Raw genomic sequence first — 20578 nt, forward strand, 5'->3', positions numbered from 1 at the left:
TTGGGTTCATCCTATCTGTCTTGCGAGTATCACTTCTAGGTACAAGATTGCTAACAGCTCTGTTGAGACCTTTTGCTCTTCCCCAACCAGCCATCACTTCAGCTCCATTAACCACCACTTGTGCATAAGATCGTTTTTCATAAATGTCATACGCTGCTATGTTTACGGAATCTACAACGATGCGTGTAACCATAGGTCCTCTCTAAGTTAATATCTTCATGGTTGCTATTGATGAATCCACCTTCAAGTCCCACCACTTTGATTTTGTCCGCGTACGAATCTTTTAGTAAAGTAGTGTCTTGAACACTTTTTTTTTCCTGAAAACATTTCTTCAATCTCAAATAAAATGAGGTATCCTCTTCGCTGTTTAACTATTGAGTAATAATGACATCGAGATCGGTAAATCTAGACATATGTAGAATCAACAGCCTGATATGAAAATTAGAGCTTGACAAGCTCAAACAAAAAGTGAAAATTCAGTAATGTTCCAAAACCTTGTTAAAGATGAATATCATTGCATGCTTTCCTAGAAAATAAAGAACTATTGAGTTATAACATGATTAGTACGCAAAATAATTATTTGTTTATGTAATCAAGAGAATGAAATGGGTCCCAGAATTTGGTTTTACAAGATTGATTCTATCTAATATAGGTAAATTGGGTGAATCCAAAGTGGATTAGTGGAAACCAATCTGTGTCCAAAAGCAGTATTCAAATGACGAACACATTCAACGGGCTCATCATTACCCTCAAACAGAAGCCTAATGACACCAATATTTCGGTGGAAATGAACAGCGTATAAAAATTGCTGAAAATGTTCAAACCATGATCGAATTCATTTTTCTCTAAACTCACATATAATTTGAACTAGATGTACATTCAAAGAAAGAATCTTAGCCAACTGCAGCCAAACTTTAAGCAATGAGTTACTATTCTTCATGATATCAAGCTACCCAAATGGACAAAAATAGTTACAAATGAACTTATATACACAATAAAAAATTTTCCAGAAGCCTAAAATGAGTGTGTCAACATACTGAGTCATCATCTCCTCTTCAATTTTCAAATACAAGTAAACTATCTGCAACAAATTCAAGTGACAAAAAACTAATTCTTTATTAAATAGAATGGGTAAGATCATTGATGGTCACTCCTATCATGCACTACGAATACATTATGAAAACTAAAAAATCTGATGAAAATGTTTCATGTTAGGTATAAATAAACATCAAATTCTTTGTATTGCATATGTACTACTTGATTCCCAGAAAATCCAGATTCACATGTATCAATTTCTTTATTGCCAAGTAGGAAAATAGACAAGGCAATCGTGTAAGAAACAAGCTTCCTTAATTTCCAAGGAACAATCCGTTGGTCAAAAGTTTTCACAAAGGAGCCACAAAAATAAGCACCTCCTGGGCTACACAAAAGTATAACAATTGTCAACATCCAAACCATAATTTAAGCTTTATTTAGTTTAAGCATAAAAAGAAAGGCCAGCATCCCATAGAAGTATTTTGAATCACCTTTCTCCAATCTACGAAATGAATGATATCCTCGTCCATTGTTTCTTCAGCAGCAATACGTAGTATTTTCTCTCTTTCTGCTTGAGTGGGCCGTTGAAGATGAAAGATTCTATCCATCCGGCCAGGACGCTGCAATGCCTCATCAATTTGCTTAACATTTCGAGTGGTAGCCATCAAAACCACCCCATCTTGTTTCTCAAACCTGCAAATAAACATTACAAATGCATGACAGAATGGAAGGTGAGAAAACAGAAGAAAATTCTATATCAATTTAGGTGATCCAAACACTTCTCCCTGAAGATGATCTACTGCATCTCCAATACCACAATCTCTACGTGAATATTGCCACCTCAAGAAACACCTCAATATTTTTTATTTATTTTTGATAAGAAACATATTATATTAATGGTTGAAAAAAAAGTTTTAGTACACGTGGCGGATAAGTAATCTGCGACAGTAAATAGATGCTCCTACTTAATTAAAAACGAAGTACAACCCAAGCGTTAATCGAAAACAAAGTTCCAATCCCTGTATAAATCTGAGACACTTAGGTGTTCATATCCTTTCTGTATCTTCGTCCAACTCGCCACTCTGAATTTGACTTTGTCCCATAGTTCATCAACCGCCTACTCCTTGTCTTCAAATAATCTTTTGTTTCTTTCCCACCAAATTGACCAAATAATGCAATGGACTATGATGAACCAGAAGCGCAAATGCTTCCTTCCTTTGTGCAAGCTCGGTTCGACAGTAAACATCTCTTTGGCCTTACCCGGTACAACCCACACTAAATGCAGCTCCTTGAAAGCCTTGTGCCAGATCCGTGTAGTGAAAGCGCAATGTAGGAGTAGATGATCCTGACTCTCTTCATTCCTACGACACAGACAACACCATTGAGGACGTAAAGCAGTAGTTGGCCATCTTCTTTGCATCACATCACAAGTCTGCAACTTCTCCAGCGCCACAATCCACGAAAATACTTGAACCCTCGGCGGGACAAGTATTTTCCAGATATTGAAATAGTATGAGAAAGGAGATGAAGCATTCGAAGTGAAGAAAGAATTATAAAATGATTTAACCGAAAACATTCCCGAAGAATCCCCCAACCAAATTCTATAAGCCTCAACACCCCTCTCCAACCGAACATCTTGTAGAACCCCTAATAGCTCGCAGAACTCAGTCTCTTCCGCCTCATACGAATTCCTTCTAAACCTAATATCCCATTGTTGGACAGTAGACCCTCCCCTAATGACAACCTCAATATGATCAACAATTGGACATACATTTTATTTGATATGTATACTTTTCAGTTTCTTGGACCCTGTTGAACACCACATAAACTTGCTGGGTTTAGTGAGAATATCACCAAGCTTGGAGTTTAATTCATTGAAATCAGCTCTTGGAAGTGCTTTAGTGAGAATATCAGCAATCTGTTGTCGTGTTAGAACATAACTGAGTTGAACAATTCCATTGTTTACCTTCTCTGATATGAAATGTCTATCAATCTTAATATGTTTAGTTCTGTCATGATGGACAGGATTCTTGGCTATACCGATGGCAACTTGACTGTTACTAAACATCTTTATTTTGTCTTGTGTCTGAACCTTGATCTCTTTTAACAGCCTTTGAAGCCACCTCCCTTCACAAATTCCTAATGCCAAGGCACGGTACTCTGATTCAGCACTTCTGCGAGAAATAATAGCTTACTTTTTGCTTCTCCACGTCACAAGGTTACCCCAATAATATGAACAATAACCAGTGATTGATCTTCTATCTGTTAGTTCTCCTGCCCAACTAGCATCAGTGCAGATTTCTACATCCCGATTTTTAGATTTTCTGAATAGAAGACCGTGTCCTGGAGTCATCTTCAGGTATTTCAAAATTCGAATCACTGTTTCCATATGATCCTCATTTGGATCATTCATGTGTTGACTGACTACACTAATAGAGTATGCAATGTCAGGTCTAGTATCAGATGGATAGATGAGCTTATCAACTAGTCTTTGATACCTTCCTTTATCAATAAGGTTGTTGTCCCCTCTCCTGATCATCTTTTTATTAGGATCAGGTTTGCATCCAAGTAAACCTTGATTTCAAATTCCACAGCCAACATATTTTTTGAGACTGATAATTTCCTCTGAATCATCTCCTGTTAGTATGATAGCATCAACATATACTATGAGAATGGAAATTTTCCCACTTGGTTTGCTTTTTACGAACAATGTATGATTTGTCTGACACTGGTGATACTCATTAGCGATCACAGCCTTAGCAAACCTATCAAACCAAGCTCGCGGTGACTGTTTCAGGCCATATAGAGACTTCTTAAGTTTACATACTAACATGTTTGGCTTGGTTTCCATTCCTGGAGGGATAGTCATATAAACTTCTTCTTCTAAATCCCCATTCAGGAAGGCATTTTTTACATCAAGTTGGTGAAGAGGCCAATCTAGATTCACTGCAAGAGAGAGTAAAACTCGAACTGTATTGAGTCTGGCAACTGGAGCAAATGTCTCCAGGTAGTCAATCCCATATGACTGCTAGAAACCTTTGGCCACAATTCTAGCCTTGAATCTTTCAACACTGCCATCTATCTTGTATTTTACTGTGAATACCCACTTATAACCAACTGGGTTTTTTCCATGTAGCAGCTTTACAAGAGTCCATGTATTGTTCATTTCTAAAGCCTGAAACTCCTCTTCAACTGCCTACGTCCATGCTGGAATCCTTAGAGCTTCTTGTACAGAATTAGGCACTTGTATGCTGTCAAGAGTTGAAATAAATGTTCCGTATGTAGGCAGCAACACCCCATAGGCTACATGCTTTTCAATAGGATGATCAGTGCACCGTCTAACACCTTTCCGGTGGACGATTGGATGATCCAAATAATCATATAACCATCATGAGCAGGAGAGTCTGGTGCCGAGGATTGAGAATTCTGAGTTGGAATGATGTCCTGTATATGCTTGACGGGTTTTCTCTTTCTATACACGTAGTTCGGAGTTGTGAGAGTAGACTTGTGGTTGTTTTAAATCAAGTGGAGCAGTTTCAGTAATAGGAGTAGCCAAGGTTGGAACAATTTCAGGCCTGGGTATGGACACAGAAGTGGACATTTGATAGGCTGGTGCTGGAACTATTTCATGCTCAAGAAGATACACAGAAGTGGGTATTTGTTGGGTTGGTATATCATTGGTATCTAGGAAAGTATCCGAAGTCCGGGTTTCCCCCTGAAAGTCGGATTTGGAGAAGTAGGGCTGATGTTCAAAGAATGTTATGTTCATGGTGTTGTATACTCTTCGAGTGATTGGAGAGTAACATTTGTAACCTTTTTGGTGGGAGGAGTATCCAATAAATATACAATTTAGAGATCTTGGATCGAATTTAGTGCGATGATGTTGGTGAATGTGAACAAAAAAAGAACATCCAAAAACTGTGTGGTAGATTTGAAGAAATGGACTGAATGTGAGGATAGGCATTGAGAAATGTCTTACGGGGGGTTTGAAATTTTAAGACTCGGCTTGGCGTCCTATTGATGAGGTAAGTTGCAGAAAGAATGGCCTCTTCCCATAAATACTTAGGGACATTGTTGGTGAACATGATAGCACGAGCAACTTCGAGTAAGTGTCTATTTTTCTTTTATACCAAGAACTTATGTGAATGATATCGTGTTTGGAAAAATAAGATCCAAGGATTGAGTTGAAGTAATCCTTAGCATTATCAGTCTTAAGAACTTTGATCTTGCTCTGGAATTGGGTGGATATCATGGAGTGAAAGGTTTGGAAGATTATGGATGTTTCTGGTTTTTCCTTCATGAGAAAGGTACTAGTAATTCTTGTGTGATCATCTATGAATGTAACAAACCACCTAGCCCCATTAATATTCTTGATGCGTGCGGGTCCCCAGATATCATTATGAACTATAGAGAATGGAGAGGAAGGTTTGTATTGTAAGCTCACATAGATACTTCTTGTGTGTTTGGCAAGTTGTCAAATTTCACATTGGTAATCGCTTGAACTTTTATTAATGAATAGATGGGGAAACAACTTTCCTATATAATCAAAGTTAGGATGACCAAGGAGAAGATGCCGTAACATAACTTGGCGCTAAATTAGAAAAAAGAAACAGAATTTGGGAAACAATTGACTGAATTTGATGTAGGACCAAGGCCTGGTGAGTGAACTTGTCTACTGAGGAGATTTTTCATTTGAGCAAATACAGGCCATCATGCATCTCAGCACTGCCAATCACCTTCCCGAATCCACTGCCTGAAAATCACAAAGATTGGAATAGAACTTTTTCACACAGTTAAGATCCCGCGTAAGTCGATTGATAGAAATTAAATTACAATTCAGTTTTGGAACATAAAGAACAAAAGAAGTCAACTGAATTGATCCTATTCTTGCCACATGTGATAAAGAGTCATCGGCTATTCGGACTTCAGAATTATTCGTGCACGGCTGATAATTTTTTAGGAGGCTGGAGTCTCCAGTCATGTGATCTGAGGCCCCTTAGTCAATTATCCATGGCTGTAAGGATTTATTTTTGACAATATGAGCGTAGGACATGATACCTTGGCGTGCAAGAAGCACCATGTGTGACTCGGCGGGTGCGTGGGATGGTTGTCCAGGGCTCGATGTATGATTTAGAATTTTCTGCAATGCCTCTATTTGCTCTCTGGTGAAAGGACTACCCTCTGTACTAATCTATGTGGTAGTGGCATTGTTTGCAGGGCCGTGCTTATTCAGAGTCAAGTGAGTCCAATGACTCAGCCACTCAAGCCCATCTCTTTTTTGAGGCCCAAAAATTTTAAAAAAATTTATTATATATAATACTAGATAGCCCAACTATTGAATCTCTCTGATATATACTTCAGTATTTAATTCTTTATTTGTAAGAGGGAACTATTCTAAAATTTGATTGAATATCTAAAATTAAGGGCCAAAACTAATGTTGTACACATCCGAGTGGGTCACACCCAAATTTAATAATTGAATAGAAATTTATTAATCTCTACATAATTTTAAGATAAACTAATGCACCGACGCACATGTTGTGTACATGTACAATATTTTTTATAATTCATTTGGGTTATATTTAAATAAATATCAAAATTTATTATAAGAAATAATGGGAGATTACATTGTAATTTTGATATATGAATTAAAAAAATAAATAAAAAAAAAGAAAGAAAAAAATCAAAGTAGGAATTGAACCTACTTGATGCTTAGGAAACAAAGACTCTATCCACTAAGCTATACTAGTAAAAGATGCACACGTGTTGCATGTGTTATTATTATTTTTAATTTGATCAAATAATACTAAACAATTAACACGGAATATTTTAATTTAGAAGAGTTTTTCCGATTTAAAAGGGAAGTTTTGTTTAGAACTGTTAGGCGGATGGTTTTTTAGTGATCATTTTGGATATGCTTGATATTTTTATTCATTTAGTTTTTTATATTGTCTTTAACGTATTCATTTAATTTGAAAATTTGTTATGGAACTAAAAAAAATATGAACACACATTATGATTCAGATGCCTCTTTTTAAAAGTTAGACTCAGACCCAAATATTGTTAGGATCGGCCCTGATTATTTGCACGGGTTTCTCTCTGAACGCGAGTGCTGGATGGCTTCCAATCTACTTGTTTGCCATGTAATTTACAGCAAGTAGCCTGGACATGACTCAGTTCCTTGCCAGACCTATTGGGTTGAGAGGAATTGTGGGTTGATAAAGCCGAGCCTCCACTCCGGGTTTACTTTCTGTTAACATCAACCTTTTCTTACTTTCCTCTCTCCTAACTTCTGCAAAGGCCTCTCTAAGGTTAGGAAAGGGCTTGATTCCCATGACTATCCCCCTGACTTCATCTAGGTCCCTATTTAGGCCAAGGAGAAACAGAATAACAAACTAAGGAAACAAAATAACCTAAATCAAATTTAAATCTAATCAAATCTAAATAATAAATAATATTCTTCTACACTGACAATTAACACGACAATGAAATATACCTGAAACTTGCAATAACTCATAGTGTAAAGTAATAACATGTAATATTAAGCTCAGGGAACAATAAATTCTTGTGCGGAAAATAGTATATAAAAATTTTGTAACTTGCCTAAACAATTTGAAATTAGTCTTTGCAAAAGTGAAGGTTACAAGAATATAAATTATTATAAAACATTGATTAAAGAAACCAAAATGCTCACATCATTAATTACTGCAGCATTAAAAGAGACAACAAAAGAAATACATACCCATCAAGTTCTACCAGAAGCTGATTGATGAAAGCTTCATGGTCCTGCTTTTTAGTGTGGATGAACTTGCCGCGGACTCCAGCAAAGAGGTCAAAATCTTCCACTAAAATAATGACAGGAGCCTGGATACAAGATTATTTCATTGGATGAAAAGTTGAATTTAAGCTAACGATAAATATTATTTAGAGTACAGGTTTTCAATTAAGTTAGAAAAGGAGTGAAAAGGAAATAAAAGGAATATCAACAGGAACGTGAATTGGTGATGAGAGAGAACTTTCATGTCAAATGGGGTAAAATAGGACCGATGCTATAAATCATTAATTGCTAGTAACTTATCCTAGAAGTATCCTTGACTTACTTCCTCATAGAACATTATTCATCATAATCTATACATATTTTTTCAGTAAAATGAGCATGAGATGAAAAATATCACATGTGACTAAATCATATCAAGTTGCCAGAATAAGACTGAGGGAAAGAAAAAACAATGGGAAAACCAGAATGGCTCTTAGGTATAAAAATTCTATCATGCCCATGGAAAAATATGTGGTGGGTCCAATCTGAACCAGACCTCCATCATAAGCAGAGCATTTAACGTACACTCAAAAGATAAAATACGATTAAAAAAAGGTGAACATCGTTGAGAAAGGTCGGTGCTACTCGAAATATCAAAACAGTAGGATTTTAATAATAGTAAAGCCACAGATCTTATTCCAGTCAATAATAGAGTCAAGTTTGCTTGCTTAACAGCATCAAATCAGATATGTCATCTATTAACCCCATTGAGATCATGACAATATAAAAAGCTCACAAACCTAGTCAAAATAATTTAAGGGACAGCACAAAGCCGATAAAATAATATGAAAATATAAATCACCAGATCTCGTGCTGTTTGAAACAGTTCTCTAACATTTGATGCACTTTGCCCCACCCAAAGACCAGCTTCCAGCTGCTGGGCTTTCACTTCAACAACAGGTACTTTTGCTTCTGCTGCAATTGCCAGAGCTAACGCTGTTTTCCCAGTTCCTCTCTCACCCACAATGAGAACACCCTGTGACACATGGGATTAAAATTCACAGGAAAGCCATAGGCAGTGAGCATCTATACAGTCATGGAACAATATTTGATAGCATAAGATAACAGAACCAAAAGAATATCCACACATCATTTAAATTCAAGCTCTGAAAAATATCAATTATATTCAGAATATTTACTATAGTCACAATTAAAACACAGTGGCAGAATTGCAGCAAAAGAAATGGGTAAATTGTATTTAGATGAAAATGGCAGTGAGTACTTCTGAAACTTAAGGCAGCTACACCTCTTCGTTTCTTAGTTTCCTTGTATATTGTTGAAAAGAAAAATATCTGCTCCATAATTATGCAACAAAAAACAGAAATTAGGACGTTAAATTTTGGTTGTAGTGACACAACCACAGTGAATGGCAACACCGTGGTCTTGTAGTTTCCCACCGCACTTTCTTTCTACCATTAAGGTCCAACCAAGGGCCACGGTGTGATGTGAAAAATAGGAGAATTTGGGGTCAAATGAATGTTACATATATTTTCTTTAAGCAAATGACAAGATGAAGGCTTATACAAAGACTAAAAAATCTAAATCTATATAAAAAGATATATGAAACTAATAAACTAACATAATTTAGAAGATCCTGAATAATCCTCCATATCAATATGAGAGGCTTTGCAACGAAAACAAAACAAACTACAAAAAAAATCAAAAGGAACCCCTGTTCCAGAAATAATAGAAGAGAATAATTTATTTCAAAGTGGTAGCAAATGGTTTTTTTAAGTGCACCATGAAAATGGTCCACAGCCATGATTGTAAATATTTATTAGTTGGAGCATGGACGCATGATAATTCAAATTGCAAAATATAATATGGAGATGATAAAATGGTCCAGATTTCCCCCTTCTTTCTAGACATGAAAATTGTAAGTCATAAATCAGTAATATCACCAGCACATACATAAGAACATCCTGATAGATTTTTATGACAGGGGTCTAGAAAAAACGGAATCTGCAAACATGTATCGTGAATTCTCTTAAGAGATCACTATCACATTTGTCGTTCTGACATACCCGAGGTGCACGAGCTCCCATCTCTCGAAATGCGTGAGGATTTCGTAGAAATGCCACAACTTCGTTTATTTCTTCTTTCATTGATTCAACACTCGCAAAATCTTTTAATCGTATGGGAGGGTTTTTTATCCTCTGGGATTAGCAAAAGGTAAAACATATTAGTATCTTGATATAAAATATCCATATATAATGAGAAAAATTGAATACATAAATTGGGTATGGAATGATAACCTTCATGTGGTCGAAAGCAGTGCTAATTGGATCAACACCGGCCCTTTTTTTTCGTTTTATTCTCCTCATCCTGAACTTAAAATATGCTTTCTGCAAATTTGCATTAAAATAACAATAATAAAGTAACTGGTGAATCACAACGAGCAAAAAAACTAATACATAGACGCTTGTTGATAAATTATTGACTGAAGAAATACTAAGCCCTGCCATTTCTTAAATATACACAGCAAAGACAGCTAGTCATCTAGATTAAGATGGGGTCTTTGTAATATCAAAATATCTGCTTCAACCATTTGGGCAGCATTTTATGGTCGAAAAACTATCCTCAGTCGCAACAGTAGAACATATCCACTTGTGAAATGATCAAAAGAAGATGAGTTTAAGGAATACCAATAACAAGCCACGAGTTAGGACAAGATTAGTATGCAGAAATGGGCTGGAAATGAAATAAGCATTCCCAAACTTATTCCAAAACAGATTTTTAATATCTTTTAGAATTAAGAATATTTTCACTTTGGTTTTCCTAATCCCAATCTTTCATTTTTTAAAGTTCTGACAAAATTATCCTCATTTATCTTTATTTTTAACATAATAATCTCACAATAATAATGATGATAATGATAGTAAAACGAACAATAACAACAATAGTAATAGTACTTTTTTTTATAAGAAACATAATAATATTATTAATATGTGATTGTTTCCATTACATGAAGCGGACTAGTGGTCCACTACCAAGAAAGAGAAAAGCATTCAACTAACAATACACATAAGTCCAATCTCGTAGAAGATCAAGTATCGGTAAGTCCTGAAACTCTTTATTAGATCAAATCTAGTTCGCCATTTTGATCTTGATTTTTCCCAACATTCTTCTGTGTTGTCTTCCAATTCTTTAAAAATTCATCTATTTCTCTCTAACCAGATTGCCCAACAAATTTCATGTATCACCACTTTCCAAAAAAATGTACCTCTTTTGTCAAGCATTTGTCCAAGATCTGTATTAAACAAATCTTGTGTTGTTTTCGGCAGGACCCAAACCAATCTCATTTCTTCCAAAGCCCTAGGCCACAATTTTTTTTTTTGATAAGAAACATTTATTTATTATAATAGAATTAGAGTTTACAAAACAAGTGGATGAGCAATCCACAAATCAAAAGATAGATTAAATCAGTCCTGTCTCTAGGAGCAAATAAATCTCCAATCTCTAACTAGGTCGAAAATGCTCATTTGTTGAAACTTCTTTAAGTTGATCGTCCAAGTGGCGACTCTGAGTCTGATTTTCTCCCATAATTCTCCCTCTGATTCCTCTTTATATTTGAAAATCCTGTTGTTGCGTTCCAACCACACTAACCAGAAAACGCACTGAATCACTATTTGCCAGAATTCCGTAAGATCCTTCCCCTTGATGAATGACTGATCCATTAGTAACATGTCTTTCGATGTGCTTGGAAAACTCCATTGAAATTCCAGATGCTGCATGACCTTTATCCATATTGCCCTCGTGAAAGCACTGTGAAGTAGTAGGTGGTCCTGAGTCTCCATATTGTTCTTGATAAAGCAGCACCATTGTGGACAGAGAAATATGCCCAGCCTTCTTCTCTGTATTTCATCGTTAGTCTGCAACTTCCCCAAAGCCACAATCCAAGAAAACACTTTGACCTTTTGTGGTATCGTGACATGCCAAATGGTAGTATTCTGTGGAAAAATTGGGAAACTCTGTGCAGGAAAAAAAAAAGAATAAAAAGATGACACTGAAAAGACTCCGGATGTATCTCCCAACCACACACGAGTATCCGTGGCACCCTCTGACAAATTAACAGAATCCAAGATCCCTAGAAACCTAGTGCACTCTTCTAGCTCGCAATTATTTAACCCTCTTCTAAAGTTAATATCCCACTGTAATCTAGACTGACCCTGACTACTAGTAATCGAATAGAACTGATTAATCGGTTTGTTGGTACAAAAAGAAAGACGGTACAGACGTGGGAAACACTCAATGAAAGGCAACTCACCAACCCACCTATCCTCCCAAAATCTTAAAATGTTCCCCCCCTTGAGCACAGTGGCAATTAGTTGATGACAAGTCGTGTGAGTACTGGAAATGAATTTCCAAGGGCTTCTCAAAGTTGATATCTTGGCCGGCCTTACATCCCACCCATTATCCTCTTTCCCGTAAATACTTCCCAAAACTTTTTTCCATAAAGAGTCTTTTTCTATCGCGCACCTCCAACACCATTTAGGCCATCTCTTTTGCATCATCTCGGATGTCGGTAATTTTCCTAGAATTGCTCCACGAGAATATTTGAATCTTTGCCGGAATAGGAGTTTTCCAAATGATATGGAAAAATTTGAAATCTTGGGCACGATTATTTGCGGAAAAGAATGATTGGAAAAAAGATTTGACTGTGAACTTCCCGGACGGATCCCCCTCCCACTCTCGAATATCATAAACCCCTTCCACCAATCGTACCCTCTCCAAAATGCCTAAAAACGAAGACAATTGAATGATCTCCTCCTCTCGGAGAGATCTTCGGAAATGCAAATCCCAAGAAAAATCATGTGACGAATTATCAAATGCAACAAAATAAGATATAGGCAAATTACGAACCGAAGAAATCTGAAATAAAGAAGGAAACAAGTTCCGAAAGGTAAATCCCCCCACCAAATATCCTCCCAAAACCTGATTTTTGTACCCCTTCGAACCACTAATCTCAGTAGTCGAGTAAGATATAGAGATGAACTTCCCCGGACATTTTGAACGTCACATTCGTAGCCAACCCCGCATCCTATCCATTTTCTTGTAACCCATACTTACTCTTTATTATTCTTTTGCACAACGGCTCATTTTCAACGTTAAACCTCCACCACCATTTTCCCAATAACGCTTTATTTCTCAAACAAATATTCCCGATACCTAAGCCACCTTTCTCTTTCAGTCATGTGGTTCACCCTCATTTTCATCCCACAGAAAATCTCTCATTATTTTCTCCATCGCCCCCGCTACTCCTTTTGGTACCTTGAAGAGGGACAAGAAGTATATAGGCAAAGCATTCAATACAGCAGCAATCAATGTTACTCATCCCCCTTTGGACAAAAAAGCCTTTTTCCAATTTGCCAATTTTCTAGGTATCTTAATCATGATAGGTTCCCAAAAAGACACTTTTAGAGGGTTACCCCTTAGAGGGACTCCCAAGTATTTTATTGGACATTGATCCCTACGACAACCAATCCTCTGAGCTATTTCTTCCTCTTCTACTTCTTCTTGATTTAAACCCAATAAAGCACTCTTGTCCCAATTGATCCTCAATCCTGACATATCACAAAACGACTTCACGACTTGCACCAAAAAGCTTATGTGTTCCTCCCTCTTAACCAAAAACAATGTATCATCGCAAATTGTATATGCGATACTTCCACCTTTTCTCAGCCCACTTGAAACCCTTGGATTAAATTCGCCTCTTTTGCTTTGTCAATCAAGCTTCCCAAAACGTCCACTACCATATTGATCAAAAATGGTGATAAAGGATCTCCCTGTCTAAGCCCTCTAAATGCTTTAAATTTCCCCCTCGGTCTCCCATTAATCATGATGGAAAACGAGACATTAAATATGCATCCTCTTATCCATCCTCTCCATCTCTCCCCGAAACCCATTTTCCCTAATACGAAATCCAAGAAATCCCATTCAACATTGTCATACGCTTTTTCAAAATCAATTTTCAATACCCACCTTTTTTTATTTTTTCTTCTTCCCTTCTTCCACCAACTCATTCGCAATCAAACAACAATCCAATATTTGTTTTCCCTCAATAAATACATTTTGAGATTCTGACAATGTACGTGACAACACTTTTTTCATCCTTGTACCCAATACTTTTGCTATTATCTTGTATAAGCTCGTTGTGAGGCTAATGGGTCTGAAGTCTTTAACCTTTAATCAGTCATGTTTCTTTGATATCAAACATATATATGATTCATTAGTCATCCCGTTTATGATTCCCCCTTTGTAAAATTCTGCAAAAACCGTCATTAACTCACCTTTGACTATATCCCAACAATCCTGATAAAGTGCCAAAGTATAACCATCGGGCCCCGATGCTTTACATCTGTCACACTCAAACACCGCCTTCTTAACCTCTTCTTCCAAGAATGATTGTTCAAGCTCAACCCTCATATCATCATCGATATGCCTCCATTCCACTCCTTCAATCCCAAATCCCCTCACATCTCTGTTACTGTACAATTGTTGGAAGTAATTGTCGAGGTGTCGCTGAGCTGTAAATAGATCTGTAAATTGGGAGAATTAATTTGTAATCCCTGAGATTGAGGGAATTAGTTAGGTAGTTTCCAGATTTAGGATTGAGTTAGTTTCCTTCTCTTTCTCCTTGTAATCTCCTATATAATACCGTGTATTGTATCAATTCAAAGTAAGGAAATACAGAATATTCGTTTTCTCTCTTATCTGATTTCCCACATGGTATCAAAGCCCTAGGAATTTTTCTGGGGTTTCGTATTCTTCAAGCAGCCTTCATTGCTGTGTGTTTTCAAGCAGCCTTCATTGCTGTGTGTTTCCTTTTCATATTCCAGTGTTTTTTTTTCTTTCTGGGCTTCCATTTCTACGTGTTCCAGCCTTCATTGCTGTGAATTTCTTCTTCACCATGTCAATGTCCGAAGAATCCAATTCTGTTCAGAAAATTGGAGAGTTGCATAATATTCGGGCATCCAACAGATTCAATGGGAAGAACTATCTCAAATGGTCCCAAATTGTCCGCACATACCTAAAGGGCAAAGGGAGGCTTAATCACCTACTTGAAACCGGACCGGAAGAAAGGGATCCAACCTTTGCCGCATGGGATGAGGAGGATTCCATGATTATGTCCTGGCTATGGGATTCCATGGAGCCAACGATCAGTGACACTTGCATGTTCTTGAATACCGCAAAGGAAATTTGGGACTATATCAACCGCACATACTCGAAGGCCCGTGATGCTGCCCTTGTGTATGAAATTAAGGTAAAAACCTCAGCCACCAAGCAGGGAGACAAATCTGTCACAGAGTATGCAACCCTGTTGCAAAATCTTTGGTAGGAATTGGATCACTATCGGGTAATTGAGATGAAATGCCCTGATGATGCGGCCACATTGAAGAAATTCATTGAGAAGGATAGGATCTATGATTTTTTGGCAAGATTGAATTCTGAATTTGATCAAGTTAGAATCCAAATCCTCGGCAAAGAGGATACACCGTCTCTAGAAGAGACAATCTCATTAATCCGAGCAGAAGAAAGTCGGAGGAGTGTCATGCTAGAACCCCATACTATGGATGGGTCAGCCTTAGCAGCGAAATCAAATCAGGAGCAGTCGAAGAATGATCTGCCTAAACACTCGGGTAGAGATAACCAAGGGAACAAAGACAATATTTGGTGTACTTTTTGCAAGAAACCGAGGCATACAAGGGAGACGTGTTGGAAGCTGAATGGTAAACCTCCGAGCCGAGAATGGGGCAACCGTGGGGGGCAACAAAGGCCTCAGGCACATATGGCAGAGCAGCCCAATATTGAGGAAAATTCAGCTATGGGGGGGTTCAGCAGCGAAGAAATTGAGAAGCTGAGAAGCTTAATGGGATCTCTTGAGAAGCCTTCTGGAGCATGTTCAATGGCTCTTTCAGGTAAACCTGTTTGCATGAATGTCTTAGACAAATTCTATCCCAACTCTTGGATCATAGACTCCGGTGCTACAGACCATATGACCCCCACATCTCAACTCTTCCATTCCTATACCCCATGTCCAAGTAATAGAAAAATTGTTGTGGCCAATGGCTCTTTAGCTACTGTTGCAGGGATTGGAGATATACATATCACACCTAGCCTTATCCTTAAAAACGTTCTCCATGTACCCAAACTGTCAACGAGCCTTGTGTCTATTCAAAAGTTGACTCATGATCTCAAATGCTATGCTGTTTTTTGCTCTTCTTATTGTGTTTTTCAGGACCAGGACTCGGGGAGGAGGATTGGACTTGCTAAGGAAAGGAACGGTCTTTACCACCTTGAACCATCCCAGAAACTCAGGAGCAATTTGTCTTCATCTTTCCTTAGTTCCTCAAACAAAGATGTCATTTGGCTATATCACCTACGTCTTGGTCATCCCTCTTTTAGGGTTCTAAACATAATGTTTCCTCATTTATTCCAAGGATTAGATATTTCTGAGTTTCAGTGTGACATTTGTGAATTGGCAAAACATACCCGTGTATCTTTTCCTATTAGCAATAAAAGAAGTTCTCATCCTTTTCATTTGATTCATAGTGACATATGGGGTCCTTCCACTATACCTAATGTTTCCGGGGCTCGGTGGTTTGTGTCCTTAATTGATGATTGCACCCGAGTTACATGGCTCTTTCTTCTTAAACAAAAATCTGATGTTAGCACTGTTATACCTAATTTCCATTCAATGGTTCAAAATCAATTTGGGGTCAAAATAAAAAGCTTTAGGACAGACAATGCTAGAGACTACTTCAATCAGACTCTATCCCCTTACTTCCAATCTCAGGGAATTATCCATGATTCATCATGTGTGGACACACCCCAACAAAATGGGGTAGCTGAAAGAAAGAATGGCCATTTACTCAACAGCACCCGAGCCTTACTGTTTCAAGGGAATGTTCCTAAGTCCTATTGGGGAGAAGCCGTTCTTACTGCCACATATATGATAAATAGACTTCCCTCCCGTGTGTTAGAAAACAAAAGCCCCATAGAGGTCCTTAATAGCTTCTACCCTCACTTCAGAACCTCGAATGGCATCACACCTAGGGTATTTGGTTGTACTGCATTTGTTCATGTCCACAAACAACATAGAGGGAAACTAGACCCCAGAGCCATCAAATGTGTTTTCCTCGGTTACTCATCCACTCAAAAGGGATACAAGTGTTACAACCCCTCTAACAGAAAATTTTACATCTCTGCAGATGTCACTTTCACAGAAAATAAACCCTTTTTTTCCAAGTCCTCTCTTCAGGGGGAGATTTCAATGATGGAAGATAGTACTTGTGAGTCCTTTGAACCACTTAAAACCCTTGACCTTCCGCATGTGCCAACCCGTGTTTTTGAACCCGAGTCCTCTGAACCAGTCACATCTGAGTCACCCGATCCTGTCACTGAACCCGTATCATCTCCTACTCACAATTTCCCAAGATTTCCTCAGGTGTATTCAAGGAGAAAGATCGTTCCTGAACTGACACAAGTCCAAGAATCCAATCCAAATTGTGGAAATGAAATTACGGTAAGATCAGACCCACCTTTACACACACAACCTGTTGAACAAACCACTAATTCAACAACCGTTCTGGATCTTCCCATTGCTGTTAGAAAAGGAACCAGAGAATGTACTAAACATCCACTCTATCCACTATCTCACTATGTCTCTCTCAAGCGCCTATCACCAACCCAAAAAGATTCATTGTGAGTTTGAACACCATTGCCATCCCTAACAATATGGCTGAGGCATTGTCAAAAAGGGAATGGAGGGATGCTATGAGAGAGGAAATGAGTGCATTAGAAAAGAATAATACATGGGAGATCGTTGATAAACCGAAAGGAAAAAACATTGTTGATTGCAAGTGGATTTTTACATTGAAGTACAAGGCTGATGGATCCCTTGAAAGATATAAAGCAAGGTTAGTAGCCAAAGGGTACACTCAGACTTATGGGGTGGATTATCAGGAAACCTTTGCTCCAGTTGCAAAAATGAACACTGTGAGAATCCTGTTAGCATTGGCTGCTCACTTCAATTGGCAACTGCTACAATATGATGTTAAGAATGCATTCCTCCATGGTGACCTAAATGAGGAAATCTACATGAACATCCCACCGGGATTTGAAGGGGACACAGGTAACAATGTGTGCAAGCTGAAAAAGGCCCTTTATGGGTTAAAACAATCTCCTAGAGCATGGTTTGGCAGATTTGCAAAAGTCATGAAGGAATCTGGCTATAAACAAAGCCAAGGTGACCACACCTTATTCATTAAGCATTCGGCTGGAGGGGGAGTGACTGCTCTTTTAGTCTATGTGGACGACATCATATTGACTGGAAATGATGAGAAAGAGAAGCATGAATTGAAGCTAAGACTAGTAAAAGAATTTGAAACAAAGGAACTGGGGAAATTAAAGTACTTCCTCGGTATTGAAGTGGCACATTCAACACAGGGAATCTACATATCTTAACAAAAGTACGTAATTGATTTATTGGCAGAAACAGGGAAGACTGGGTGTAAACCGATCTCTACTCCAATAGATCCAAACTATAAGTTGGGAGAAGCTAAAGAAGAACCAGCTGTGGATAAAAGAATGTACCAAAGGTTGGTTGGCAGACTCATATACCTTACCCACACTCGACCAGACATAACATATTCTGTAAGTATGGTCAGTCAATTCATGCATGATCCAAGAGAACCTCATCTCCAGGCTGCTTGCAGGGTACTGCATTACTTGAAAGGCAATCCGGGGAAAGGAATCTTGTTCAAAAGGAATGGCACTCTTACTCTGGAAGCCTACACCGACGCTGACTATGCTGGCTCCCTAGTGGATAGAAGATCAACTACAGGATATTGTACTTTTCTTGGAGGTAACCTAGTGACATGGAGGAGCAAGAAGCAGAATGTAGTGGCAAGGTCATCTGCGGAATCAGAATTCAGGGCTATTGCTCAAGGATTATGCGAATTACTTTGGCTGAGAATCATTTTGGATGATTTGAGAGTCCAATGGGAGGGTCCTATGAAGCTCTACTGTGACAACAAGTCAGCTGTTAATATGGCTCATAATCCTATACAACATGATAGGACAAAGCATATTGAAATTGATAGACATTTCATCAAAGAAAAACTGGAGGAAGGGTTAGTGTGTATGTCCTATGTTCCATCAGAGAGACAATTAGCCGATGTTCTAACAAAGGGGCTGAACAGTTCGAGTTTCCATGATCTTGTATCCAAGCTGGGAATGGAAGACATCTATTCCTCAGCTTGAGGGGGAGTGTCGAGATGTCGCTGAGCTGTAAATAGATCTATAAATTGGGAGAATTAATTTGTAATCCCTGAGATTGAGGGAATTAGTTAGGTAGTTTCCAGATTTAGGATTGAGTTAGTTTCCTTCTCTTTCTCCTTGTAATCTCCTATATAATACCGTGTATTGTATCAATTCAAAGTAAGGAAATACAGAATATTCGTTTTCTCTCTTATCTGATTTCCCACAGTAATCGACAATGATTTTAACTATTTGACATTCATCCTCTACAACCACTCCATATATTTCCAATTTACTAATTATTGCCTTGCTTTTTCTTTGATTTAGTAAAAAATGGAAGAATTTGGTATTGTGATCTCCTTCTTTTAACCATTTTATCTTTACTTTTTGATATAACATTCTGTTTCGTCGATACACCAATTCTTCCAACTCCCATTTTATTTCTTTTTTTTCAGCCACCCCTTCTGCATTCTCCCTCCCCTCACTATCCATTTCATCCAATCTAATAACTCTGTTTCGCAGTTCTGCCTCCCTCATCTCAATCTTCCCAAACTCCTCCTCGTTCCATAATTTGATCTCCATCCTTAATAGACTTGAGTTTTCTCATGAATTTATATCCCTCCCATCCTTGAAATTGTGGGCTATTCCACCATGTCGAAAATTTCTCCTTAAAACTCATATGTTTAAGCCACATGTTCTCGAATCTGAATGGACAAGGCCCCCATTTAAGTTTCTGTGTCTCCAAAACAATTGGAAAATGATCCGATGTAATGCGCGGCAAAACAGATTGCCTATGATATGGCTTGTTTTGATATGCTGATATTGGAATTGGAATTGTGTGACCCCCCATTATTGAATGCGAAATTTACATGGTCAAATTTGAGGGCGATACCCATTTGCAGCATATTAGATAGATTCTTGTTTTTGGGAGGGTGGGTGGCGACGAGGGAGACATGTAGCATGTGTTGTTCAACACCTTTCGTTAGCCCAGAAGAAGCAAGATGACTCTCAACAATATAAAATAATCAAGACATAAAAAACACCATTCAAAGTAAAATGTGCCATGTGATCACGGGAAGTGACAGTAGTGAGAGAGAGGTTTTACAAAGCTTTGGTGGAGACATTCCATTGCCTTACAAAATCTTATGAATCAAGAAGGCTGATGAAAAACAAGTGCAAGATGTTTGCAGGGGTTTCTTAGTCAATCATGGTGGGGATATAGTTATTTGTCATATCCTATTGGGGAGGTCACGACACTACAATGTTAATGCCACTTACATGGGTTGTAAATCATGGCAGTACCTCATATATTGATGGTTCAGTGAGTAGATTGTTTTCATAACACAAGCTCGACTGTTTGACAGAAATTCAAAAGAAACATAAACCGGTTTCACCAACATGATAGGTTCAGCTTTTTTTATCGAAGTCAATGAACAAGGTTATGCGGTAACATTACTAGTTTTT

At 37.9% G+C, this 20578-nt stretch overlaps 1 protein-coding gene across 1 annotated transcript in view; it reads right to left on the reverse strand.

Moving 5' to 3' along the window:
- LOC140817113 (probable inactive ATP-dependent zinc metalloprotease FTSHI 5, chloroplastic) overlaps positions 1-20578 on the reverse strand; it is a 52708-nt gene that overhangs the window by 20719 nt on the left and 11411 nt on the right. Inside the window, exons 6-10 of the mRNA XM_073176711.1 lie at positions 10108-10197; positions 9877-10008; positions 8655-8828; positions 7778-7899; positions 1527-1728 (exon numbers count right to left, since the gene is read on the reverse strand). Of these exons, the coding sequence (XP_073032812.1) occupies positions 1527-1728; positions 7778-7899; positions 8655-8828; positions 9877-10008; positions 10108-10197 (720 nt within the window). The remainder of the gene's footprint in view (positions 1-1526; positions 1729-7777; positions 7900-8654; positions 8829-9876; positions 10009-10107; positions 10198-20578) is intronic.

This window comes from Primulina eburnea, chromosome 16 (assembly GCF_022965805.1).
Source record: "Primulina eburnea isolate SZY01 chromosome 16, ASM2296580v1, whole genome shotgun sequence".
NCBI lineage: Eukaryota > Viridiplantae > Streptophyta > Magnoliopsida > Lamiales > Gesneriaceae > Primulina > Primulina eburnea.